Source organism: Capricornis sumatraensis, chromosome 1 (genome assembly GCF_032405125.1).
Source record: "Capricornis sumatraensis isolate serow.1 chromosome 1, serow.2, whole genome shotgun sequence".
In the NCBI taxonomy this organism is placed as follows: Eukaryota; Metazoa; Chordata; class Mammalia; order Artiodactyla; family Bovidae; genus Capricornis; species Capricornis sumatraensis.
The window spans coordinates 93079345-93104979 of NC_091069.1; the positions used below are offsets into that span (position 1 = coordinate 93079345).

Genomic DNA, 25635 nt, shown 5'->3' on the forward strand with positions numbered 1-25635 from the left:
TTAAAAGGATTGTTGTTAAAATTTGTCCAGCATTTCTATATGTTTTGTATAGAAAGCTTTTTAAGTCAACTAGTCTCCCTTATTAATAGAAGTCTTTTAAAATTAATTTCACACAAAAAAAGATGTTGGTATTTCAGGTTTTTATTCTCAGCAGAAGTGGCATTGCCAGGCTTTTAAAGTTAAAATTTTTCCTATTTACTATCAGCATTATGGAAACTTATTTTTCTCATTAATTTCTGTGTATCATTTATTCTGTATAACCTTATTTAGAGCTCTTTAAAAATGGGGGGAAAAGTTCTAAAACATAATTATATGGACACTGAGAAGTACCTGTTTTGATATATTTTTAAGGTATGGTTTTGTCTTTTTTAGCTTAGATTTTTAAGAACTGAAAGCACTGCAGTGATGAATTAAATATTTGAAATCCAGTAGAATAGACGCTAATAAAATACGGAATTATATTACAGGTGAAAGCTGAGAAAGACTCAGAACTAGGAAAGGAAAGGTATGTTTCTTTACGTTTGCTAACACTTTTTATAAGTTGAATTACTGAATTTTATTTCTATATTTTATGGTAATTGTTTACTTATAAAAAGTTTATCTTTCATGATAATTTTGTGTGTATATGAGTGTTGTCAGGGTGTGTTTTGTTTTGTTTGAGGGTTTTAGGGGCCTATGTTTGACTTTGGGGCTTTTTGTTACTGTTGTTTTTGCTCTCTTTCAGATATTTACTGAATTTTTTTTTTTTTTAAGAAAAGAGAATGTATACACAACAGTTTGTATTAAATGTATAAATGTGACTTCTTTATAAAATGTTTTACTAAGACTTGAACAATTCAACTGTGTTATCATTATTTGCTAGACTTTTCTATTCCAAAATAGTTAGGCACAGTAGTAAATTTTCAGTTTTCTTGTAGAACCCTTTGAAAGCTCATTGAATTTTTAAAATGAAAAAAGATACCTTTAGTGTGTATTTTGGTATAAAACAAAATAATAAGTACACTGCTTTATATTTTCAGAGGTTGAAAGTTTGTTCTTCAGAGTCTATACAAACTAGTAACTCAACCACTTTTTTGGACCATATATGGTATATCCTGCGATTAGTGACTTTCTCATCCTGATAAATATCATACTCATTACCACCTTTGTCCCACCGCTGAATAACCCCCCGTTTTACTCCTCATCATTGAGAATCACTCATTGAGAATTCTTTCCCTTTTATAGTAAGGAGTTTACCCTTATTTCTTAGTCAGTTGTAGTAAGAGCTTATCAATTTGAAGGAGGAGTTTAAATGTTTAAATATGGGAAGTTTATCTTACTTGATACACTGCCTAATTATAAGATGCCTGAAAAACAGAATATCTTACAAGTTTTTGTCTCAATTTTTATTAAATGAGACTTTGAAATGGTAAAGCTGATTATAAGTATATTTATAAGCAATAGATTTGCTGTATAGGTTCACACAGACTTTTTTAAGTTGCACATCATTGTGCCAGTTATATTTACATGCCTAAGAAGTAGAAACCAATAGCAGTGTTTGCTATAAAAGCCTACAAAGGGCTGAATAACCACACAGTGCCACATGTGGTAGTATAAATAGACCTGGAGTTTGGGCACAGTAACTGGCTGGTAAGTAAGTAGGCTCTTCCAAAAATCCACTTTATATATTTCACTTGACAGATTCTTTCATGTGTGAAAGAATAGTTATTGTGTGTGTTTTGGTCATTTTCTCTTTCATTGTTTTGACTTTTAAAATCAGGTGTGTCTTAATTTACAGATAGTTGTCTGAGCTTAGAAAAAGAATTTTTAAAGTTCTAGCACTAATAATTTTTAAATTTCCATTTTGCAATAATTTTTTCTGATATGTATGACATTAGAGAAAAGAGACATGGGATATTGCTGAATACTTCACGTTTCTTTTTTCTCTCTTTTTTATTCACATTTCTTTATTGGAGTGATCCTGAGAAAATACTGATGCTTGTTATATTTTTTTTGTTAAAGCACTTAAATGGATACTAATTCATTAATGTGATCCTCTTGTTTATAATTAATGTAAAGTGTTTGCTTTTTAAAAGAAATCTCAAATGGATATATTAATAATTTAATAAAGTTCTGCATTTTACCTGTTCTAACTGCCCTCCATGTCAGCATTATTTATCATGTGATTAAGACTGCAAATAAGGGCGCAAAATGAAGTGTTTGCAAGTTCATTAATAATGTTGGGGAAAAACTCAGTGGCTGTAACTAATCTTCAGTGTTATGTCTCATTCTAAAGTTTCTCGGAAGTATGTTGTTGTTCAGTCGCTAAGTCGTGTCTGACTTTGCGACCCAGTGGACTGTAGCACGCCAGGCTTCCCTGTCCTCTACTATTCCTCCTGGAGTTGGCTCAAACTCATGTCCATTGAATCAGTGATGCTGTCCAACCATCTCATCCACTATCGACCCCTTCTCCTGCCCTCAGTCTTTCCCAGCATCAGGGTCTTTTCAAATAAGTCTGCTCCTCCCATTAGGTGGCTCAAGTATTGGAGATTTCAGCATCAGTCCTTCCAATGAATATTCAGGATTGATTGCCTTTAGGATTGACTGATTTGATCTCCTTGCTATCCAAGGGACTCTCAAAAGTCTTCTCCAGCACCACAATTTGCAAGCATCAGTTCCGCTGCACTCAGCCTTCTTTATGGTCAAACTCTTACACCATACATGGCTACTGGAAAAACCATCGCTTTGTATCTTTGTCAGCAAACTTATGTCTCCACTTTTTAATATGCTGTCTAGGTTTGTCAAAGCTTTTCTTGCAAGGAGCAAGCAATCCAGTTAATTACATGGATGCAATCACTATCCACAGTGATTTTGGAGCCCGGGAAAATAAAATCTATCACTGTTTCCACATTTTCCCCCATCTATTTGCCATGAAGTAATGGGACCCAGTGCCATGGTCTTCATTTTTTGAATGTTCAGTTTCAAGGCATCTTTTTCACTCTTTCACCCTTACCAAGAAGCTCTTAGTTTCTCTTCACTTTGTGCCATTAGAGTGGTATTATCTGCATATCTGAGGTGGTTGATACTTCTGGCAGTCTTGGTTCAAGCTTGTGACTCATCCAGCCCAGCATTTCATATGACATACTCTGCATATAAGTTAAAGAGACAGGGTAATAATATATAGCCTTGACTTACTCCTTTCCCAATTTTGAACCAGTCTGTTCTGTTTCTGGTTCTGTTACTTCTTGACCTGCATACAGGTTTCTCACAAGGCAGGTAAGGTGAATGAAGTAAATGTTTTTCTGGAACTCTCTCTTGCTTTTTTGATGATCTAACGGATGTTGGCAATTTGATCTCTGGTTCCTCTGCCTTTTCCAAATCCAGCTTGAACATTCGCAAGTCCTTGGTTCATGTATTGTTGAAAACTCACTTGGAGAATTTGGGGCATTACTTTCTATTGTGTGAGATGAGTGCAATTGTGCGGTAGTTTGAACATTCTTTGGCATTGCCTTTCTTTGGGATTGGAATGAAAACTGACCTTTCCAGTCCTGTGGCCACTGCTGAGTTTTCCAAATGTGCTGGCATATTGAGTGTAGTACTTCATCAGTACCATGTTTTAGGATTTGAAATAGATGCGCTGAAATTCCATCACCTCCCCTAGCTTTGTTCGTAGTGATGCTTCCTAAGACCCACTTGACTTTCACACCCCAGGACATCTTGACTCTAGATGAGTGACCATACCATTATTGTTATCTGGATCATTAAGACCTTTTTTGTATAGTTCTTCTGTGTATTCTTGCCACATCTTAATCTCTTCTGCTTCTGTTAGGTCCTTACAGTTTCTGTCCTTTATTGTGCAAACATGGAAAGTGTGTGTATGGGGTTAATCTTTGATCTCATGGCCAGCTTTTATTGTATACCTTCTCAGAAGGTTTTGAAACCCTGGTGTTATGGTGGGGTGGGGATAGGACGGCGATGGGAAATTAGATACCTCTGTACTGAATCCTGCCTTCCTGAAGTCCGTTTTTGGTCTAGTTTCCAGAATATGATTTTGTTTTCTTTGATCTTTTAAGAGACTGATTTTTTGACTCTGGTGTTAATAATTTCACTTATTTGACTTCTCAGACTGACTCTCCAAGCTAACTTGGTGAACACTGAAGCTTTTTCCATATTAGCCAGAAAACTAGATAATATTTGAATCCTGTGAAGAAAGCAGTATAATTTTAAAAGACTGACACACAAGAATAAATACAGAATTAAGCTATTTTCCCAAGTAGGCTTATGCTGTCTGTCAGAAGTGTGGACGTGCATAATGATTTTATATGCTTTTTAAATTTATTGACAAAATTGCTTTTTAAATTTATTGACAAAATTGAAATATGGTGGACAGGAAGGACTTGCTATATCCTAGAGCCAGGAATCAAAATCACCATTTTTCTCTTTCTAAAGCCCAATAAATTGGTAGTTTCATATAGCCCTAACTTGTAAAGCCTTTAGGGTTAATGTGCAGTTCTGTAATGAGGCAGGAATTTGAATTAAATCATTATTGGAAATCAGTCTCTTAAAAATGAAACTTATAAATGAAGTCATAAATTTATAATTTAAAAATGAAAACTCACTTTTTGAGAAGTAATAATTACATGACTGCTTTAATTGAATATCACAGCTTTTTCTTATCTTTGTCATATTTGTGCTTGCCAACAAGTTTTTTCTTGACTTGTGTTAGAATTTGGGACATCAAAAATCAGCCATTTTATATTTTAGTGTAAGGGATATGAATTATTTCAAATAAAAGTCTTTAAATCTTTTCAGTATACAAAGGATAGCTTATACATGTGAATAGAATATTATTTGATTAAAGTCTATGGTTACTGACTTTTTAATTTAAATATTTCTTGGAACTCTTTGCCTTAACAGCTTTCCTGTTCAAGAGGTGTTTCTCTCATCTCTTAGGAAAGTTTTCTCCTTTGGAATTTTAAGTTTACCATCTTTGAGGAAGAGAGAAATTATTTATTGGCTCATATGATTAGACCCTAATGTATAGCAGTTTTTCCAAACTTTTGAAATATTATTAATAATATCTCAGTATATTTTGCAATATTATCTGTATTACACAGATAATACATCATCTTGCAGTAACTGAAGAGTAGTATATCTTTAATTATTCTCTATAACTGGAAAGATTTAATGTCTTTCTTCTTGTGATATAGCAATGGCACCTACATACTTTATAATAAGACTACATGTTATAAAGGTGATCTTACCAGCTTTGCCACTAACTTTAAATTTCTGACAAGAGTATTTAAAAGATATTTCCCAAGAAAGTTTTCTTGTAAGTATTACTAATAAATACAGTTCTTGGGAAATTAAAAACAAATCTGTTTCACATCCTAAAGGAAGAGGTGACATGTTAAGAGTGTGAACTTGCACTTTCTGTTTATGTTCCTGTTTGGTAAGGCTCACTTAGAGAATTGTAAATTTTAAAGCATGAGTCGTTAGTTTTATGAACCATGAACATATTTTACTGTTGGGAAGCTAGGATCTAATAATAATTTGCAATGTCTTGAACTCACATTTAGCCTTTTAATATCGGGGGATGGGGGGATGACACAGAAGGGGAAAAATGGTTATAACTTACATGGGTAAAAGGTTCTTACCGGTGGTTATAATATTGCCATTATTTCATTGAGCTAAAAAGAAATTATTACTGCAGTGGAGGCTCTTTTTAAAATTTTATATTATCTATATATTTACATCAAAACTTCTTAACCATTTTAATGTTGATTGACTGGATTTCCCAATGCTTACCGCTATTGCATTAGGAAGTCTTAACAGTTACCATAGGCAGGGTTATTTATAATGGTTGAATTCTCATCATAGTTTGATTTTTGTTTGTGTTTTTGTTTGTATTCTTTTGTTTTTAAATACTTTTAGCCCTGACTTGAAAAACAGTCCAGTTGATGAAAGTGAGGTGCAAACAGCAGCTGATAGTCCCTCTATTAAACCTAGTGAGGTTGAAGAAGAATCTCTTCCCAACGTTCAAACAGGAACTTTTATACAGCAGAAAGAGCCTTTTGAGGAAGAACCAGAAAAAACACTATGTGTCTCTGATTTTGCTCTTGAAGCATTTGAAGTTGAAACTCAAGGAGAGGAGGTCAAAGTGGAAATTCCTCTTGTAGCATCCACGTCAGCCAGTATTGACTTATTCACTGAAAATGTAGGGGACTCTGTTTTAAATCAGCAGGTGTATACCAGTGACTTTGAGAAGGAAGAAACAGATATTATTAACCCGGAAACAGAGTTATCAACATCTGATAATACATTTATAGAAGAAAAGAACATCAAAGGAATTCTAGAAGACTCTCCATCTGAAGCAGATTTCTTTTCTGGAATTACACAGTCTGTGATAGAAGCTGTAGCTGAAGTAGACAAACAAGAAACTGTTTCAGAAATAGTACCATCTACTTGTGTTGTGGCCTTAGTACCTGGAATTTCCACTGGGGATGAGCAGGCAGTGAGCATAAAGGGAATTTCTGAAAAAACTAACATGGAGGAGGAGAATGAATTAAATACTAAGGAAGCCAGAATGGATCTGAAAATAGGAAGAGAGAAGGCTGAGAAGAATGATAGGCTGGTTACAGAGAAGCTGGATAAGGTTGTAGCTGCAGTGAAAGAAAAACCTGCAGAAAACTCAGTGACCAAGGCATGTCCAAATAAAACAGTGGTTCAGGCCGATAAGCCTGATGAAACTAGTAAAATTAGTATGCTGGTTGCATCGAATGCATCTAGCAGTAAGTCAGGCCTCAAGACTGATGTGGTCTCTTCTACAAAGGCAAAAACTACAGCTGCAAAATCTGAAAACCAGAAAAGTTTTCTAAAATCTGTACTCAGAGATCAAATAAATGCTGAAAAGAGGCTTTCAGCCAAGGAATCAGGTCTGCTTAAACCTACAAGTGCCAGGTCAGGCTTGGCTGAAAACAGCAGTAAATTAAAACCCATTCAGAGCGGTGTTACCAGAGGAAGCAGTGGAAGGATCTCGGCCCTGCAAGGCAAAGATTCTAAACTGGATTACAGGGATGTTACAAAACAGCCTCAGGAAACAGAGGCCAAACCTTCCACCATGAAACGGGATGACAGCAACAATAAGGTGAGGAGGGCAGGAAGAGCCAAGTATCTTTGAAGTGATTAGTCTCTCTATTGTAGCTAAGGAGTAGGAGATGTAATTCTGCTTTATACTTTCATCTCCTCACTCCTTTTGCACCCAAGCTCTCTTTTCCCTTTCTTAAATGACTCCATTGATTTAAGCCAGTAGACGCTTGGAATAATAAGCTCAAATTTGTAATTTATTAACATGTGAAAGCATTATTTGGATAAAATATGGTCAGTAATAAAACTTTGCATTTAAAACAAAATTCTGCAGTGAATCTCCTGCAGTGATTTAACATCCTGCTTCTGAAATGGGAAACTGTTTTCTCTTTTAAATTAAAACTTGATTTATCAACTTACTGATAAGACATTGTAGCTATTGAGAAGAAAAGATGAGTAAAACTAAGTTTAACTACAGTTTATGGAGATGATTGTTGACTTCACTTGGAATATCTATTAAATATTTGTGTCATTGAATGTGTTTGGGTAATATTTGCTTTCTGCACTGTTTTTTGTTTGTTTCAAAGGACATTAATAATCTAGTTGTAAATTCTGTTTTTCTGTGTTTCTTATTTAATATTTCAGACTTTGACAGCACAAAACACTAAGAATCCTAAAAACACCACTGGTAGAAGTTCAAAATCCAAAGAGGTAAGAAACAGTCCACCAATATGGACCCATCTGTTCCTTCATTCCGTAAGAGTTCGTCTACCTTGTAACTTGTGTCTCTCTTATAATAATTAGCTTGATATAGAGCAAGGGACAGGAATGAAATATTTTATTTTTGACCTTACTACCAGTTTGTTTTCTGACCTTGAGCTAAGCTAAATAGTTTGTGTTCTTAGTGTGGGGCAAAAAGTTATACAGGGATGGAAAGGGAATTAGAAAGGGAGACACCTCCAGTCTCTTCTCAGTAAGAATAGGTTGTAATACAGAATAAAGTCTTGTGTGTAAAGGAGATTGACTTTTGACTGGAGTCCTCTCCAATTTGTGGTCCTTTTGGTATGGTTCAATTTACCCTAACTAGATGGGTTCTAAGATTTACTTTCTGGTTACTGACATCTACTGCCAAATAAACATACTATAATTTTTATTTGGCTGTTTAGTATTTTAGGTTTCTGTTACTCATAGATTATTTTTTCAGTTATTTTACTTTTTTCTTCTGGTAGGGGATAAATTTGAGCCTATTTTATTAGAGCAAGGAGAAATGTTACTAGCTTAAAAACCCAGAAGTAAGGATTATGGTTGGTTTCATGGCTTAATAAATTGATCGTACAGTTGTGTACAGATTCCCCCTCCTGCCCCCAAATTAGTGGGGTATGTATTCTAATGCCATTATTATGTTTGCTAGTAATTGACCATTGATAGCATACTAAATGTGTAGGAGGCCTGCCAGGAATTTATTTTCTTTAGTATTAGCACCATTTTTCAAATCACAGATAACTGTTTCTTTTAAATTTTTTTTTATTGTAGTTATATTTGTCATTAAGTCTTAGTAATAAGTTTTCCATGTAACTTCCTCAAAACATAAACCTTACATAGGCATACCTTAGAGATATTACAAGTTTGCTTCCAGACTGCCATAGTAAAGTGAATATCACAAGAAAAGTGAGTCACATGAGTTTTTTGGTTTCCCAGTGCATGTAAGTTATGTTTGTACTATACTGTACTCTGTTAAATGTGCAGTTGCATTGTGTCTTCAGGAAATGTACATACCTTAATTTTAAAATTCCTTATTGCCAAAAAATGCTATCATCTGAGCCTTAAGTAACTTAGTAACTTCTGTAAATAGAAGCATCAAAGATCACTAACTAGGGATCATCATAACAAATATAATAATGATGAAAAAGTTTGAATAATGTGAGAATTAGTGAAATGTGACAGAGACATGCAGTTAGCAGATGCTGTTGAAAAAGTGGAGCCAGTAGACTTGCTTATCACAGGGTTTTCACAAATCTTCAATTTGTAAAAAATGTATCTGCAAAGTACAGTAAAGCAAAGTATGCCTGTATCTTAATATTGCATATCTTAAAATATGTATTATATGTGTAAATTCATCACTGGAACAATCTAGTTAACTGTTAACTTTCTAGTTTCATTTGAAGTGCTTTTAGTAGTCTGTGAATTTTTCAAAACTCTCGGTAGATATCATTTAACATATGGAAGCTATAAGCTTTTACATTGTATTGTTTGATAAGTGCTTTAAATGCAGTATTTTTGTGCGTCATATTTTAAAACTCATATATCATTTAGGAAATAATTGTAATCTTACTGAAATTGGATTGATATTGTTAGGATTTACCTTTGGCATTGTTTACTCTTTGGCTTTTTGGGGCTTTGAAAAATAATTTCAGCTTTAGGAAACATCTCTGCTGAAATTCTCATACTGTCTCTTGAAATTTTCACAAATGATAGATACATCATGCACATTTATTGAAACTATTTGGGACCTAGCCAGTTATCAGTAGTTGTTCACAGTTGTGATTTTTTTGTTGTTGTTGTTCCAAACAGGAACCTTTATTTCCATTTAATTTGGATGAATTTGTTACTGTGGATGAGGTTATAGAAGAAGTAAATCCTTTTCAAGTCAAGCAGAATCCACTGAAGGGAAAAAGGAAAGAAGCTCTCAAAAATACCCCTTCCTCTGAACTGACCTTGAAGAAGAAGAAGGGAAAGATGTCTGCTCCTCGTGTGGTTGAGGGAGAGTTGTCTTTTGTAACATTGGATGAGATTGGGGAAGAGGAAGACGCAGCTGCACAGCTAGCACAGGCTCTAGTCACTGTGGATGAAGTGATTGATGAAGATGACATAAATGTGGAAGACATGGTTAAAAATTCAAACTCACTTCTTACATTAGATGAGTTAATTGATCAAGATGACTGCATTTCTCACAGTGAAACTAAAGATGTTACTGTGCTGTCTGTGGCTGAAGAGCAAGATCTTCTCAAACAAGAACGCTTGGTAACTGTGGATGAAATTGGGGAAGTAGAAGAGCTACCTTTAAATGAGTCAACAGATATCAGTTTTGCTGCTTTAAATACTAAAGGAGATGAGGGAAATACTGGAAGGGATTCTATTGGATTCATTTCTTCTCAGATGCCTGAAGACCCCTCTATTTTAGTTACTGTAGACGAAATACAGGATGACAGCAGTGATCTGCATTTAGTGACTTTAGATGAAGTAACTGAAGAGGATGAAGACTCTCTGGCAGATTTTAACAACCTTAAAGAAGAGCTTAATTTTGTTACTGTTGATGAAGTTGGAGAGGAAGAAGATGGAGACAATGATTTAAAAATTGAGTTAACACAGAGGAAAAATCACCATCCCACTGATAAGAGAGGTGATAGAAAAAAGAGAACTGTGGACAAAAAGAAGACAAAACTTGAAGCTTTGTCTCAAGTGGGCCCAGTAAATGAGAATGTTATGGAAGTAAATCCGAAAACCATGATTGAAAGACGTTCAGCAGGTAGATACTTAGAAGTGTTAATTTTTGTTTTATGAGAGGACTACATTTAAATTTTTTAAAATATATTTTATAGTATTACTGATAATGTCATTGTAGCCAACAGATAGTTGTGGCCAAGTGATATTTTCCAAAGAAATATGTTCAAGATTCTCAAAGTTGTCTTAGTTCAGATCTTAGGCCTAAGTTACTGTATCAAGAAAAAAATAACAAAAACAGAAGGCAAACTAGGGTACCCAGATTAGAATTGGAATGACAATGTTATATTTGTATTACTGAGAATAATACAGCTTTTGATAAGTAGAAGGCTATTTATATCAGACTGCCTCCTAGTTTTTGCTTAGACATAGAATTTAGGAAAGTTTGTGAAGGTTCCATTTCACTTCTAAGTAATATTTTGATGGTATACAATGATAGGACAGTTCACTTTTAGTACTTTAGAGAGAGCAAGATAATTTCCAATACAGAAATCTTGAGTGATTTAGCCATACTGAGAGTAAAAAATACTAGAAAGATCTCACAGACTTGTGGAACAAAATAGAAAAAAATGTGTGTAGATTCTTTTAAGAAAAGCAGGTAGGGAGGTATAGTTTTGGTCAAGATAAATGGGAAAATGAAAGAAGAATGCTTAGACTAATGCTGAATGTTTTAAAATAGGATTCTCCTGTTTTTTTTTATTAGAAATAGGTTTCCTTTCCAAATTTGTATAATACTGTATTTTTTGTAAAGAAGTATTAAAGTTGTTATTCAGAATTAAAACTAACTTAAACACTGTTACTGTTGTAATAAATTAGACTTTCTCTTTAAAGCTACAGTGCCAACCAAGAGAGTTAGAATTGGAAAAATGCCACCATCAGAAAAAGTTGTTACAGTGGAACCAGTGAAAGATGAAGAGGCCTTCCAAATTAGTGAAGGTAAAGTAAGATTAATTGAAGTGGGAGAGAGAGTAACACCACATGAGGTGGTGGTGGTTAAAGTTCCAGAGATCTACTAAGAAAAGTGTCAAAAAAGATTGAACAGGGCAAGGGATGGGAGTGAGGGGAGGCAGCCTATTAATAATTAGATCTGGGTAAAGATTTCTTTGGAAGGAATGATGCTAAAGCTGAAACTCCAGTACTTTGGCCACCTAATGCGAAGAGTTGACTCATTGGAAAAGACTCTGATGCTGGGAGGGATTGGGGGCAGGAGGAGAAGGGGATGACAGAGGATGAGATGGCTGGATGGCATCACTGACTCGATGGACATGAGTCTGAGTGAACTCTGGGAGTTGGTGATGGACAGGGAGGCCTGGCGTGCTGTGATTCATGGGGTCACAAAGAGTCGGACACTACTGAGCGACTGAACTGAACCGAACTGAAAGGTTTTTATTATTGCCATTATAGAGATTATTGGAGTGGGACAATAGACTAATAGGTGATCCTGTTGTAATTTGTTACTAATTTTCATGGAAATGATCATGAAAGGTATTCTGACCATGCTGCAGCATCAAGTAGGGATTGTTTACTAGCTAACTCTTACTTGTGGGCCAGGTTCCTTGCTTTGTGGATGCTGGCAAGTAGCCAGCCAGTGAATTAAATAAGATGTCTTAATAACATTAACATAATTTATGTTGAAACAAATAAGAAACCGTATCTAGAATACTCCAGTTACTTAACAAGTAGTTGTTACTATTTATGTTATGTGTGTTAGGCACTTCAGTCTGTCTGACTCTGTGACCCCATGGACCCCAGAGAAGCCTGCCAGGCTTCTCTGTCCATGGATTCTCCAGGCAAGAACACTAGAGTGGGTTGCCATGCGCTTCTCCAATGTCTGTTATAGTCATAGCAAAATGCTAAATTCCTTGTACCATTCTCTTTGCAGCATCCTCATTGCCCTCTTGCTTTTGTATTCCATGTTCTTTAAGGAAAAATGACCAACTGTGATGCAGTCCAAGCTCATTGACCTAGCTCTCAACTGGGTCCTTAGTGCTGTTCCACAGTTTATTTAGGCCTCCTTCCTTTCCCATTTCCTAACCAGGTGTAATAAAAACTTGAAACCCTTCTGCTTTTTGTCAAGCTGGATAAAATTTTTTTCTTTTTAGTCTTACTTGACTTCTGTGTATCATTTGTTACTGTTGATCATGTGCTCTTTCTTGATGCTCTCTCTCAGCTAAGTGGGTACTCCTCCTTTGTCTGTTCTTCTCCGTTAACCTCTCCTTGATACCAAGCCATAGTCAGTGGTTTTGTTGTTGTTTAGTTGTTCAGTTGTGTCCAACTCTTGTGACCCCTCAGACTGTAGTCTGCCAGGCGCCTCTGTCCACAGGATTTCTCAGGCCAGGTTACTGGAGTGAGTTGCCATTTCCTTCTTCCCAACCCAGGGGTTAAACTGTGTCTCCTGCACTGCAGGCAGGTTCTTTACCACTGAGCCACCCCGGAAGCCCATCAGTGGTTTTACTAACTGAAAAATGCTTCTAGCATGACTTCATCAGAGCTTTCCCCCCTCAGGATTTCTCTTGTGACGTGGCAGCTTCAGCTATTAGCTTGCTTAGTACTGCCTCATGTCCACAGAAAAATAAAGGAGCACTTCTTCACTGCTTCTGTAACCATTTATTTTCATTATTGGACAGTATGTTTGATGAAGAACATAGCTTAAGAAAGTCATTTCTTAAAACAATTTTCAATTTAAAATATTTGTTTTAATCTTTTAATTATTATCTAACTATATATATTAATAATACGTGGTATTGTTGTTTTTATTATTAGATAAAGGTGCCTTTGGAATGGTAGGAGCAAGTGTGTTTGAGAAAGCTTGTTACTCTGGTAAGGGAATAATTTCTTACAGCAAAAGACTGCAGGCTGTTTTAACCATCAAGTCAAGAAAAGGGAGACAGTCTTTTCAATCAGCTCTTTGGGACTTGATGACTGTTAAAGGAATAAAAGAAGAGTATAATGAATTAAATAGTTTCTAGCCATCCCGTCAGATGTGGTAAACAGTGGCCCAGTTACACGGGGAGAGCACTGAACTTGAAGTCACAAATCTCCCATCACTTGCTGGCTATGCAACCTTGAACAAAATCAGTTTCTTACCTCTTGGTTTTGCTTTCTCCATTGTGAAGAAATACGCATAATAATGATTTGACCTTCCTATCTCACATGTGTTAAAAGCCAAATGGGATATATATATATAAAAGATTTGTCAAGTGCTATATTACAGTTAGGTATTTCACCTACTAAGGGTAACTAGAATTGCCTGGAACCAGTTTTTGGTTTTGTCCTCCCCCAAGATCATATTATGCAGTCTGCTGATAACATTGAGTGCTTTCTTAGATGTTAGTTCACTTTGCTGGATTTGAACGTTTGTAATTTTACTTGTGATTCAGTCTAACAAGGCTCTTAGTCCATCAGTGTAGACTCTGTTTCTCTTGGTTGGAATGCCTTCTGTAGAGGCCGTCAGAGTCACTCTCTGCTCGTGTGCTTTTCCCTTTGCTCTGCACTCTTCTCCCAGTCCAGCACCTTCGCATACACATGCTAACTGTTACCTGCAATGTGGAACTTGAACTTCCCCATTAACCTTTGAATTTTTTCTGGAATCATGCATAAATATGCTGTTAAACTTCAGTCCCATATCCTTAAGTCCATTTAATAAGGTTGAATCGATTTACCCACTTATTCCTTATATAAAGACTCTTGGAAAAATAGTTGGGTGAAAAAGGTTTACTTAGAGAGATGATCCATAAATTAATCTTTGTAGGCAGAGATTATCTGACGTTAGCCTCACAAACTCTAGAAATGGACCCATTTGCAGTGAAGGAATGGAGATGCAGATGTAAAGAATGGACTTTGTACACACAGTTGAGGGAGTGAGTGGGATGAATGGAGAAAGTAGTATCAACATATATACACTATTGTGTGTGAAGTGGATAGTTGGTAAGAAATTGCTGTATAACACAGGGCCCCAGTCTGGTGCTATGTGATGACCTAGAGGGGTGGAATAGGGGGAGGGGAGGGGGGAAGCTCAGGAGGGAGGGCATGTTATGACTGATTAGCATTATTGTGTAGCAGAAACCAACACAACTTCGTAAAAATTAAAAGACAGATCTGTAAATCTATTTTGAGTAACTTTTTTTCTTTGAAAAATTTAATGACTTTGGTTGGTGAAGAATCTGGATTAGAGGATTCAGAACCAGAACAGAAACGCAAGAAGACTGAGGACTCTTCAGGGAAACCAGTGGCACCTGATGTCCCTGAAGGTAAAGTAAAAATGACATTTTTTCCTTATCCACATGAAATAAAAATTCAGTATCATAATAAGTATTCTGTTGTTTAGGTAAGAAATGTGGCAGACTTGCATAGATGATTAGAGAGGAAATTAACAAGTTTTGCACACTAGCATTTCTGTGTTTTTACCTGGCAAAAATAGTTTTATTGCACTCTTGAAGTTTGGGATATGTACTCTCTTTGTTGCTCTGATAAAAATTGAGTTATACTTTCCCAGACAGAAATTACAGTTGAGTATTAGGACATGCTGGAAAAGCTTAGCTAGCAAACTTTGTTCATGGCCAGCTCAGATGAGGTGGGGGGCACCTTCTTTGTTTACCTAATATATTCCTCAAGCATTCGGTTGCCTGTCATTTTTCCTCTTCGTACCGTTATACCGTTTCTTTTTTTAAAAAAACAAAACAAAACACACAGTGGATGCTTAAGAGATTTATTTCAAAGACTGCCAGATTCTTTCCCAGTGCCCTGGCATCCTGGAAGCTCTGGAATACTGTAGAATTCATTTAAAAATAAAGACCTCAGTTTCATGAATAGAGATTTAATTGCTCTTGATCGCTATGTTTGTGTATATATATATAAGTATATGCTGTGCTTAGTATGTTTGTCATGTTTAGATAAATTTATTAACACAGCTATAGAAAAAAATATCATTGATTTTTTTTTCTTTCCTCTTCCCCTTCTCTCTTTCTGAATTTTCAAGATTTAGACTTCCTTGTACCGAAGGCTGGATTCTTCTGTCCAATTTGTTCCCTCTTCTACTCAGATGAAAAAGCAATGACAAATCACTGCAAGAGTACACGTCATAAGCAAAATACAGAGGTAAGTTTTTTATTCTTTACTCTTCATAGAATCTTCAGGTGTTGTTACTACAGTCAAAGTACTGAAGTGTCCTTATAAAATGTACATTCTTTCCCCTTTAAAACAACTTTTTAAGGTTTGTGCCAGTTTATTTGTGTCCTTCACTGTATCTTGCCACTAACTTCTAGTTTTTATTCCTTATTTTCTTGTAACATTTGCCAGAATAGATTTTGTGTATTACTAGTCCCATGTGACACTCCATTAAAATGTGGGAAACTATATAATCTGATGCCCTCTTGCAGAGTCATGGACACATAGTTGTTTTGGACTTGTCTAGCCAAAGAATCCACTTAACTTTATTTAAACCATTTCCTTACTACCACTACCCCCTTTTAAAGTCGTATATATCTTTGGGAAGCATTTAGATTACAACCCCAGAGGATCATCATTAGCCATAGTTGAAACAGTGGTCCTCATTTCCTCCTGAATGTTTGAGAGTTGCTTTATGTATCCTCTATATTTAATTTGTGCCACAGACACTCACCTAACATTATTTGAGCTGTTATTTATTTGCTGGAAGCTTATTCAATCCCCCAGTCAACTTAACAAGTACGTAAACCCAAGGATCTAATCCCCAAGATCACATAGCTAGTTAGGGGCAGATTTAGGATTTGAACCTACTTTTGTTTTACTCTAGGCTTGTGCCCTTAAACATTGTGCTGTGCTACCTGTGCTCTTAAGTTAACATGTCACTTTTCCACTCGAAATCTTCCACTGGCTTCATATTACCCTTAGAATAATATCCAAACTTCTTATTGTGGGTCTTTAAGGCCCTATATGATCTGATTCTTTTCTGCTTCTCTGACCTCCTATTATTGCTCACTGTGTTCCAGCTTTTTTTGTCTCTGTTTTATTTTTCCTATATTAAAGGTCCCTTTGCACTTTTATATTGCTCTTCTTTTACCCTTTCGTGACCCCTTTTGTCTAACTGGTTCTTCATCATCTTTTAAATCCTAGCTCAAACAACAGTGTCCCTGAAAGGCCTTTGACAGAAAAAAGACCTAGCTAAAATAGAGAACTCCTCCCACCTAAAAAAGAATCAGTCTCACTTACTATACTGTCTTTCTTTCCCTTATAATACTTACTGCCACCCCCGAAATTATCTTAATTGTTTATTATTTCTCTTTCCCCACTAGAATGTGAGCTCCATGAGGTGAAGGGTCTTACCTATCTTGTTGGCCACTGAGTCCCCAAGCATCAATATAATGCATAGTATATCATAAATACCAGATGATTGATGAAAAGAAGGAATGTTAATCTAAGGCACTATGTTTCTTTAATCTTTATTTTGTAGAATCAAGCTTATTAACTTGTAAATACAATGAAATGTGTTAGGTATAATTGTAACACAGCAAAGCAGCATCTAATAAACATATTATTAATTGCTTTTAACAGAAGTTCATGGCCAAGCAAAGAAAGGAAAAGGAGCAGAATGAGGCTGAAGAAAGAAGCTCTAGGTGATTGAGGGGGTGGGGGGAAGAATTCATTAGAAATTTGTTTAGGGTCCAGTTGATTTGTGTATTTTTGTTATCACCTAATTTGTAATTTTTGTTTCAGAAGCAAATATTCATGTTGTACAAATTTCTGATTGCCCTTGATGTAGAGAGACTGATGGGGAAAGTATGATGGGTTTGATTTTTATATCAAATCATCAGGCATGGAGAAATATCTTTTAGAAGTGTTAAAATAAATGTTCCTACTGTATATTTAAAATAATCATGTTGTGTTTGTGGCTGATTTATTAAAGACTTGCTTGCCTCTGGTTGCAGACAGACTTCACTACAACCACTGTGACTTGGGGTGCTTGGGGATTCTTCTACCATTACTAGGAATCAAGGCATGACAGTGTTTGGCTTTGCTTCAGCTCTCCTTGTACAGGTCAAAGAATTCTTAAAATTTTCAGTTTTTCTGGATAAAATTTAATTATGGCATGCTTAGCCCAGGTAGGTTTGAGTAAAACTTTGCTTGACTCTTTTAATGGATTAGAAAGATACTTTTTCTGCTTCTGGTAACAGCTGTTTTTGCCAGGACCCATTTAGGGTGATTCCTAGCGAGTCATTTAATAGTACCTTGAAACTGTGAAGACAGAACAGCTTTTACTTCCTGTAGACCACAGGAATTGCTTTGTAAACCATTTGAATTACTATTGAATATGTTCGTAGGGAGTTGTAAAGGCGCAAAAAAGGAACTCACTGAAATTGTTAGGTGCTGGACAGAGTCCTGTACTGTGAAGTTGTAGATGAAACCGTGTTTCAGACATAAGCCTACTGACTTTGAATTTTTAATATCTGATCCTTCTATCTCTTAATATTGCTGTTGTTTGAGTTGCTAAGTCATATCCACCTCTTTTGTGACCCTGTTAACTGTAGCCTGCCAGGGCCCTCCATCCGTGAAATTTTTCAGGCAAGCATATTGGAATGGGTACCCATTTCCTTCTCCCAACCCAGGGATCAAACCTGTGTCTCCTGCATTGGCAAGCAGTTTCTTTCCCAGTGAGCCAGCAGGGAAGCCCCTCTTTTTATTAGAATGCACCAGTTAACAAAGAGGGTGAATGGAAGGAAACAAGAAACAACTATTTGTTTAGATTTGTTACTCCCATAACAGCGCGCATTACCTCACAGTCAGCAAGAGAGAAATGAAGAACACAAGACAGCATTTTTCTGTTGTTGCTCATCACACTAAGTGCACACTCAGTTCACACTTAACCATAGCCTGAGCAAAATGGCATATTTTACCACATGTCACAAAATAAGGAATGGTGTGTGGAGAGGGATGGCTTGTGAATGCCAAGAGTCTATTATAATTATTAAAACCATATAGATGAATGAGGTGACAAGAGAGAGAAGAACTGTTAAAAGATTGGAGTATAAGGTACTGGCAGGCACTTTTACTGCCAAGGCTTGCATTCATTCACTCCCTGGTCTGGAACTTCTATTTTTGGCTGTGCCTTTGCCAGCAAAGGTCCATCTAGTCAAAGCTATAGTTTTTCCAGTAGTCATGTATGGATGTGAGAGTTAGACTGTAAAGAAAGCTGAGCACCGAAGAATTGATGCTTTTGAACTGTGGTGCTGGAGAAGACTCTTGAGAGTCCCTTGGACTGCAAAGAGATCAAATCAGTCAATCCTAATGAAAATAGTCCTGAATATTCATTGGAAGCTGAAACTCCAATACTTTGGCCACCTAATGCAAAGAACTGACTCATTTGAAAAGACCCCGATGCTGGCAAAGATTGAAGGTAGGAGAAGGGGATGACAGAGGATGAGATGGTTGGATGGCATCACCGACTCGATGAACATGAGTTTGAGTGAACTCTGGGAGATAGTAATGGACAGGGAATCCTGGTGTGCTGGAGTCCATAGGGTCACAAAGAGTTGGACACAACTGAGCAATTGAACTTAACTGAACTGTGGCTTTCAGGATGTCAGTTACCCAACCAGGGACTGAACCCAGGGCATGGCAGTGAAAGCATAGTCCTAACCACTAGATCACCTGGGAATTCCCTAATCATAAGAGTTTAAATGTGAAACATTTATTTCCTTTAAATTAGTTATCGGGACATTGAGATTCTAAATTAAAAGGAGCTGTTAAGGTGTGAAAGTATAGTAGAGAGGATTTATGTGTTTGTTTCATCCTAGTAACAGATGTTGATGTTTTCACTATATGTAGTAACCAGTGTCCTCTCTGCTGCTCTCTGTATTTAAGACTGGGAAGTTTTAGGGCTCCAAATACGAAAGATTTTTATTTATTTATATTCCCTTCCCCCCACCCCCCACCCCCGCCAATAAGCATATATTCTTTGCATATAATCTTAGAAGTATTCTATACTTTTCCAGAAAAGCTTGGAAATATCTCCCTCCCTTTATTCACACTACACACATGGACTGTTATTTGCATAGTAGTTTCTGCTTACTAGTTAGTTAAGGGATATAATTGGATTGCAACTTTTATCATTTCATCATAGTTTGTATCATTTATCTAGACACCAGAGCAAGAAAAGGTTGTGTTCAACACCTCTATAAAAGCTTTTAGATTTTTTTACCCTTTCTTGCACAGAATGTGGTGGAAGTTTGCCTCTCCAAAATGGCTCCTTTTGAGTGCTTTTTTTAAAAAATGTATGAGTCAGGTTTTAAAACTTAAAATTTTTATTTTAATGTTTTATTATATGATTGTAGAAAATACCAAGCATTTTAAAAAGAATGCAGTAATTTATCTATACATTACCTAGTTACCTAGTTTCTTATACATTACCTAATTACCTAGTTTCACTTCTCATATTATTGTAAAATAAATTTCACCATGTCATTTTACCCATAAATGTTTCGTTATGTATTTCTAAAAGATAAGGATTCTTAACATAACCAATAAGATTAAAAATATTTCTTAAATAAAAATCAAGTTCAGATTTTCTACTCTTTCATAAATGATTTTTCTTTCACTGTTTGAATCAAGATCAAAGTTAGATCCATATATTGTTGGTGTTCATAGGCCTTTTAAATTATTTTTAATATATAGACTCTCTTCTGGTATTTTATTTAATGAAGAAATGAGATATTCAATTCTGTAAAGCCATGCTACTCAGAATTTGGTCTTTGGATCTAGGGCCAGTCCACAAACTGGTATTAGTACAGAAAGTGTTGAGAAAATTTATCACAGTTTGACAGAGACTCTGTCTCTTGGATCTAATAATCTTTAAAATTGGGCTTGTATTTTTTGTGTTTTTTATTTGATTAGAAAAATTGTAGAAATATTAGTCTGTGATAGATTGAAAAATAGGGGTAAAAACTAAACTGATCCATCACATAGTTTGAGAAGCAAATTTTAAGTATTTGAATTCATAAATCTTAGTATATTTGTTGCAAAACCTTTGCAATATTAGCCTGCTGATATTCAAATTGTTTAATTTTTGGCCTTTTTTATTTGACTTTTAATTCTTTTTAACAGGACACAAGTAATTTTCATAGGTCCCTTGCTATTCGTATGTGAAGGTTTTGCAGACTTGCTTTGTATACCTCTGCCCTAGATCTGAAGTCAGCCATTTCTTAAAGACCAGTGGCTATTTAGGGTGTTCATTGCTTGTATTTGGTTATTGCTCTTTAGTAGATGGAACTTGGAATTATATGTTTTGGTTTTTAAGTAAAATGCATCATGGAGACTTCCCTGGTGGTCCAGTGGCTAAGACTCTGCGCTCCCAATGCAGGTGACCCAACTTCAGTCCCTGGTCAGGGAACTATATCCCACATGCCACAACTAACACCAGATGTATTTAATCTCTTCTGTCATAAATCTAAATCTTTCTTTCTCCTATGTTAGAAATTCTGATTCTTAAGGACATCAGTTAGAATTAACAATACGAAGAGCACAACCAACAATGTGATTATTGAAAACAAAATTTTAAACTTAAAAAAAGCTTTTCCATATCAATAGAAACCATAAACAGAATGAAAAGATGATCTTCAGAATGGGAGAAAATATTTGCAAACAAAGCAACCAACAAGATTAATCTCCAAAATAATTGGGCTGGCCAAAAGTTTCTTTCAGGTTTTTCCAACCAGAACGAACTTCTGGGCCAAACCAATACACAAACAGCTCATGCGATTCAATATCAAAAGAAACAACCCAACAAAAAAATGGGTGAAAAATTTAAATAGACATATTTCCAGAGAGACATACACATGGCCAAAAAAGGACATGAAAAGATCCTCAGCACCATTAATTATTAGAAAAATGCAAATCAAAACTACAGTGAGGTATCACCTCACACCAGTCAGAATGGCCACCATCCAAAAATCTATTAATACTAACAGTAAATGCTGAGGAGGGTGTGAAGAAAAGGGAAACCTACACTGTTGGGAAGGTAAATTGGTATAGCCACTTTGGAGAACTGTATGGCGGTTCCTCAAAAACCTAAAAATAGAGCTACCATATCATTCAGCAATCCCAATCCTGGGCATGTATCTAGAGAAAATCATAATTCAAAAAAATACATGCAGCCCAGTGTTCATTGCAGCATTATCTACAATAGCCAGGACATAGACACAATCTAAATGTTGTTCGACAGAGGAATGGATAAAAGATGTGGTACCTATCTACAGTGGAATATTAATTAGCCGTAAAAAAAAGAATGAAATGACCTGATTTGCAGCAACATGAATGGACCTAGAGATTGTTTCAAAAGTGAAGTAAGACACAGAAAGACAAATACATGGTATTGCTTATAAGTGGAATCTAAAAAATGTTACAAATGAACGTATCCACAAAACAGAAATATGTATTTGTATAACTGATTCACTTTGCTGTATACCTGAAACTAACGCAACATTGTAAATTAACTGTACTCCAATAAAAGTTAAAATTTTTTTCTACTTTCCTTTCACTTTGTCTTCAAAGTATAGGGCTTTCAGGTCACCTCCAATAGTTAACAGTTATGCTGCCATCTAGATTAACATTGAGGGTTGTTTAATTTCATTTTTTATTTCTAAGGGTTACCTTTTCAATTTAATTTTGTGTTACATAAAACATTTTACATCGTTCTAAAGCGACTTCACTTCACTTAAAGTCACACTTAAAAAGAAGCCTAGCTTCTATCTCTGTTCTCTTGGTTTTCTTTCTGATACAAGTAACCTTTCTTTGTTAATTTCGTAATATGTTTTTATGTATATATGCAGACTCGTACCCATGGGGTAATCCAGTAGCCTTGTGCCGTTGATTGCTAACCTAAAAGGAGATCTTGTGCATGCCTGTGTGCTCAGTCATGTCTGACTCTTGTGACCCTGTGGACTGTAGCCCACTAGGCTCTTCTCTCTGTAGGATTTTCAGGCAAAAATGCTGGAGTGAATTGCCATTTCCTGCACCAAAGTATCTTGCTGACCCAGGGATCAAACCCATGTCTCTTGGGTCTTTGGCCTTGGCAGGTGGATTCTTTACCACTGTGCCACCTGGGAAGCCCAACCTTGATGGGGATCCAGTGACAATAAAAACAGAGGTTGAAGGTGGAGGAGAAGCTGGGAATATCTGAACCCTTTATAAACATAAGAGGAGGGGATTTGCCAGATGCTGAATCTTTCATATATTATAAAAGTGCTGAAGTTAAAATTACATGTTCCATGAGCTGAAGTACATCTTTTAATAAAACTTTAGTATTTTTTTCTTAAAGGAGTGGTTTTTATAATAAGATCTTTAGAAAATTGAAAGGAGAGAGTGGGAAATGGAAAATGTATTCTATGCTACAGAATCCATGAAAAAAAGGGAGATAGGGTTCTGTGATTGACTCTCTACCATTTTGTTCTGCCCTGACATCTATGAATCTTCAGCAAAACATTACAGGCTTCTGAGGTATTTGCTGAACTTTAAAAAAAAAAGGGTGTATGTGTATATATTGTATATAAATCATGTTCCTGTCTTTTTCAAAGGGTTATATGGTAACAAAAGCATAAAAAGATAGTTGACAGCTTCACCTATGCTAAATGCTGAGAGGTATAGGTGTTGAGAGTTGGAACATATGGAAAAGTAAAATATGGAAGTAACATGGAAAAGAAAAACTACAACAAAGAGGAGGAAGGTTAGTAAAATGGAATTATACTGTTGTAAATTTTTATGTTACTTGTGAAGTGGTATAATAACTCCAGATAGGTGGTGATAAATTAACCATCTACCACCAAACCAAAAAAAAAAAACAAAACTGATAGGTTTAGAAAGTCAACAGAGCTTTTTTTCGGCCGGAACCGCCATCTTCCAGTGATTCGCCAAGATGACCAACACAAAGGGGAAGAGGCAGGGCACCCGCTACATGTTCTCCAGGCCTTTCAGAAAAGATGGAGTTGTTCCTTTGGCCACATACATGCGAATCTACAGGAAGGGTGATATCGTAGATATCAAGGGAATGGGTACTGTTCAAAAAGGAATACCCCACAAATGTTACCATGGCAAAACTGGGAGAGTCTACAGTGTTACCCAGCATGCTGTTGGCATCATTGTAAACAAACAAGGGCAAGATTCTTGCCAAGAGAATTAATGTGCGTATCGAGCATATTAAGCACTCTAAGAGCCGAGATAGCTTCCTGAAACGTGTGAAGGAAAATGATCAGAAAAAGAAGGAAGCCAAAGAGAAAGGGACTTGGGTTCAGCTGAAGCGCCACCCTGCTCCACTCAGAGAAGCATACTTTGTGAGGACCAGTGGAAGGGAACTCGAACTGTTGGAGCCCATCCCGTATGAATTCATGGCCTGATGGGTGTAAAAATAAAGACCTGGACTGTAAATATATTTCTCTTAGTTGAGTAGAGGTGTGTCCACATTCAGTGGGTAATGTCTTTTCAAATTTAGTGTTTTTTCTTCCTGAAAGGTGTAAGATAGTTTGTTGTTTGGTATGCTCCATTTATTAATAAACTGCCAGATATTATTTATAAAGTAAAAAAAAATAAAAAGTCAACAGAGAAGATAAATGATTACTAAAAAATAATCTAACCCCCCCCCCAAAAAAAAAGGGAAAGGGCAAATAAAGGGTTAAGTTTTCTATTTGAAAACTTACAGAAAGATGATAGATTTGGACCCTATGTATATCAGTAATTATATGAAATGTCAACTGTGCATTTCAGTTGAACTGACATGAACTGAAACTAAGTGATTGGCACATCCTCACTTGACCAGCTTCTTGTAGTGGGCACTAAACTTGTAGATGAAGATTTTACTTTTCTTAAATTTTAAGTTTTCATACAGAGAAAGTAAAACCTGTGAGGAAACAACTCCAGTGACTAGACGTATAATTCGTATGAAAATTCTTTCTTATGTAAGATGAGCTAATTTATCAAACTAGACGTTGGAACTAGAGTCAAGAGTGAGTGAAAAAAAAAAATTGTCTGGTAGAGTGTGGACTTGTAGTATTTAATTCTCATAATCTGGGAGTATGTGGAATATGAATCTTATCTATATACCAGAATTCTAAATGTTTTGCAGCATTCTCAGTTAATCTTCGAAATAATCCTAGGAAATAGATGCTATAATAATTCCCATTCTACTTAATGAAGAAGCAAGCTTAAAGAGATGGTGACTACATCTAGCAAGTGATAGCACTGGGATTGAAAACCATTATCCTAGAGCCCCATGCTTTTTTTACCCTTCAGAGTTCTGGTCAGCTGATTAAACTCCTTGGGGTCATGAGGAAGAGAAATTGATAGATAAACATAGTGATGGAGTCAAGATAAGGAAAGAGGATGGCCTTCCTTGCATAGGGATGGAGTATTTTGTTTACTTGCAAAAGCATTAGTGAATAAGGTGGAAAATCTTGGTAGCTCACTGGTAGGAGTGGTCTCTGGTAGGGTAGGGTATTTTATCACTAATATTGTATAGAGTTGCCTGAAGTAAATGATGATGATAAAAAGCAGTCATACTCAGGTTTTATTATTTTTAAGTATTTTGCAGACTGCCCCTTTCCCAGCTGGGCCCTTATGGAATAGACTGTGCCCATTGCTCTGCCTTTGTACACTCCTGCTAGTGGGCTGCATCCCCCTAGCAGGGGCGGCCCTGCTGCATCTAGGGGGACTCCTGCAGCCTGTAGAACAGCTGCAGCCTCTGAGCCTCTCCTCACTTGCCAAGAAAAGCTTCCTTTTGGGCAGGAGGGGCACCTGGAGTTTGTTGGTGACTTTTTGAAAAGATTAGCCATAGGTTTGAGTGGAAGTGTAATTCATGTACCACCTCTTACTAGGCTTGGTTGCAGCGAGGACAGCCTCTTGACTCCAGGTGTGCGTAGGCCCCAGAGGTGGTGCTAGTCATGATTTAAGGACCAGAGAAAAGATGCCTGGCTTGTAACAGACACTGCAGGGACTGACTGGGACCTGCACTCAAGTGTTATCTATCCTGTTATGGCCCTGTTGTCTGAAACAGTTTCTAATTTTCAGTCCTCTAGCTCCCAACAGCGGAGAAGGCAATGGCACCCCACT

The 25635-nt window shown here is 36.3% G+C and overlaps 1 protein-coding gene and 1 pseudogene across 2 annotated transcripts in view; both read left to right on the top strand.

Annotated features, from left to right (window-relative positions):
• Window positions 1–17387, top strand: part of ZNF638 (zinc finger protein 638) — a 72292-nt gene extending 54905 nt beyond the window's left edge. Inside the window, exons 20-27 of one of the 2 annotated variants that reach the window (XM_068968487.1) lie at window positions 468–505; window positions 5914–7126; window positions 7711–7776; window positions 9637–10591; window positions 11398–11500; window positions 14716–14816; window positions 15545–15663; window positions 17098–17387. In XM_068968487.1, coding sequence (XP_068824588.1) covers window positions 468–505; window positions 5914–7126; window positions 7711–7776; window positions 9637–10591; window positions 11398–11500; window positions 14716–14816; window positions 15545–15663; window positions 17098–17163 — 2661 coding nt within the window. In that variant the 3' untranslated portion in view covers window positions 17164–17387. The remainder of the gene's footprint in view (window positions 1–467; window positions 506–5913; window positions 7127–7710; window positions 7777–9636; window positions 10592–11397; window positions 11501–14715; window positions 14817–15544; window positions 15664–17097) is intronic. The other variant, XM_068968551.1, reaches the window with a different exon arrangement.
• A 6062-nt stretch (window positions 17388–23449) lies between these two features.
• On the top strand, window positions 23450–23927 carry LOC138097178 (large ribosomal subunit protein eL21-like; annotated as a pseudogene).
• The last annotated feature ends 1708 nt before the right edge of the window (window positions 23928–25635 follow it).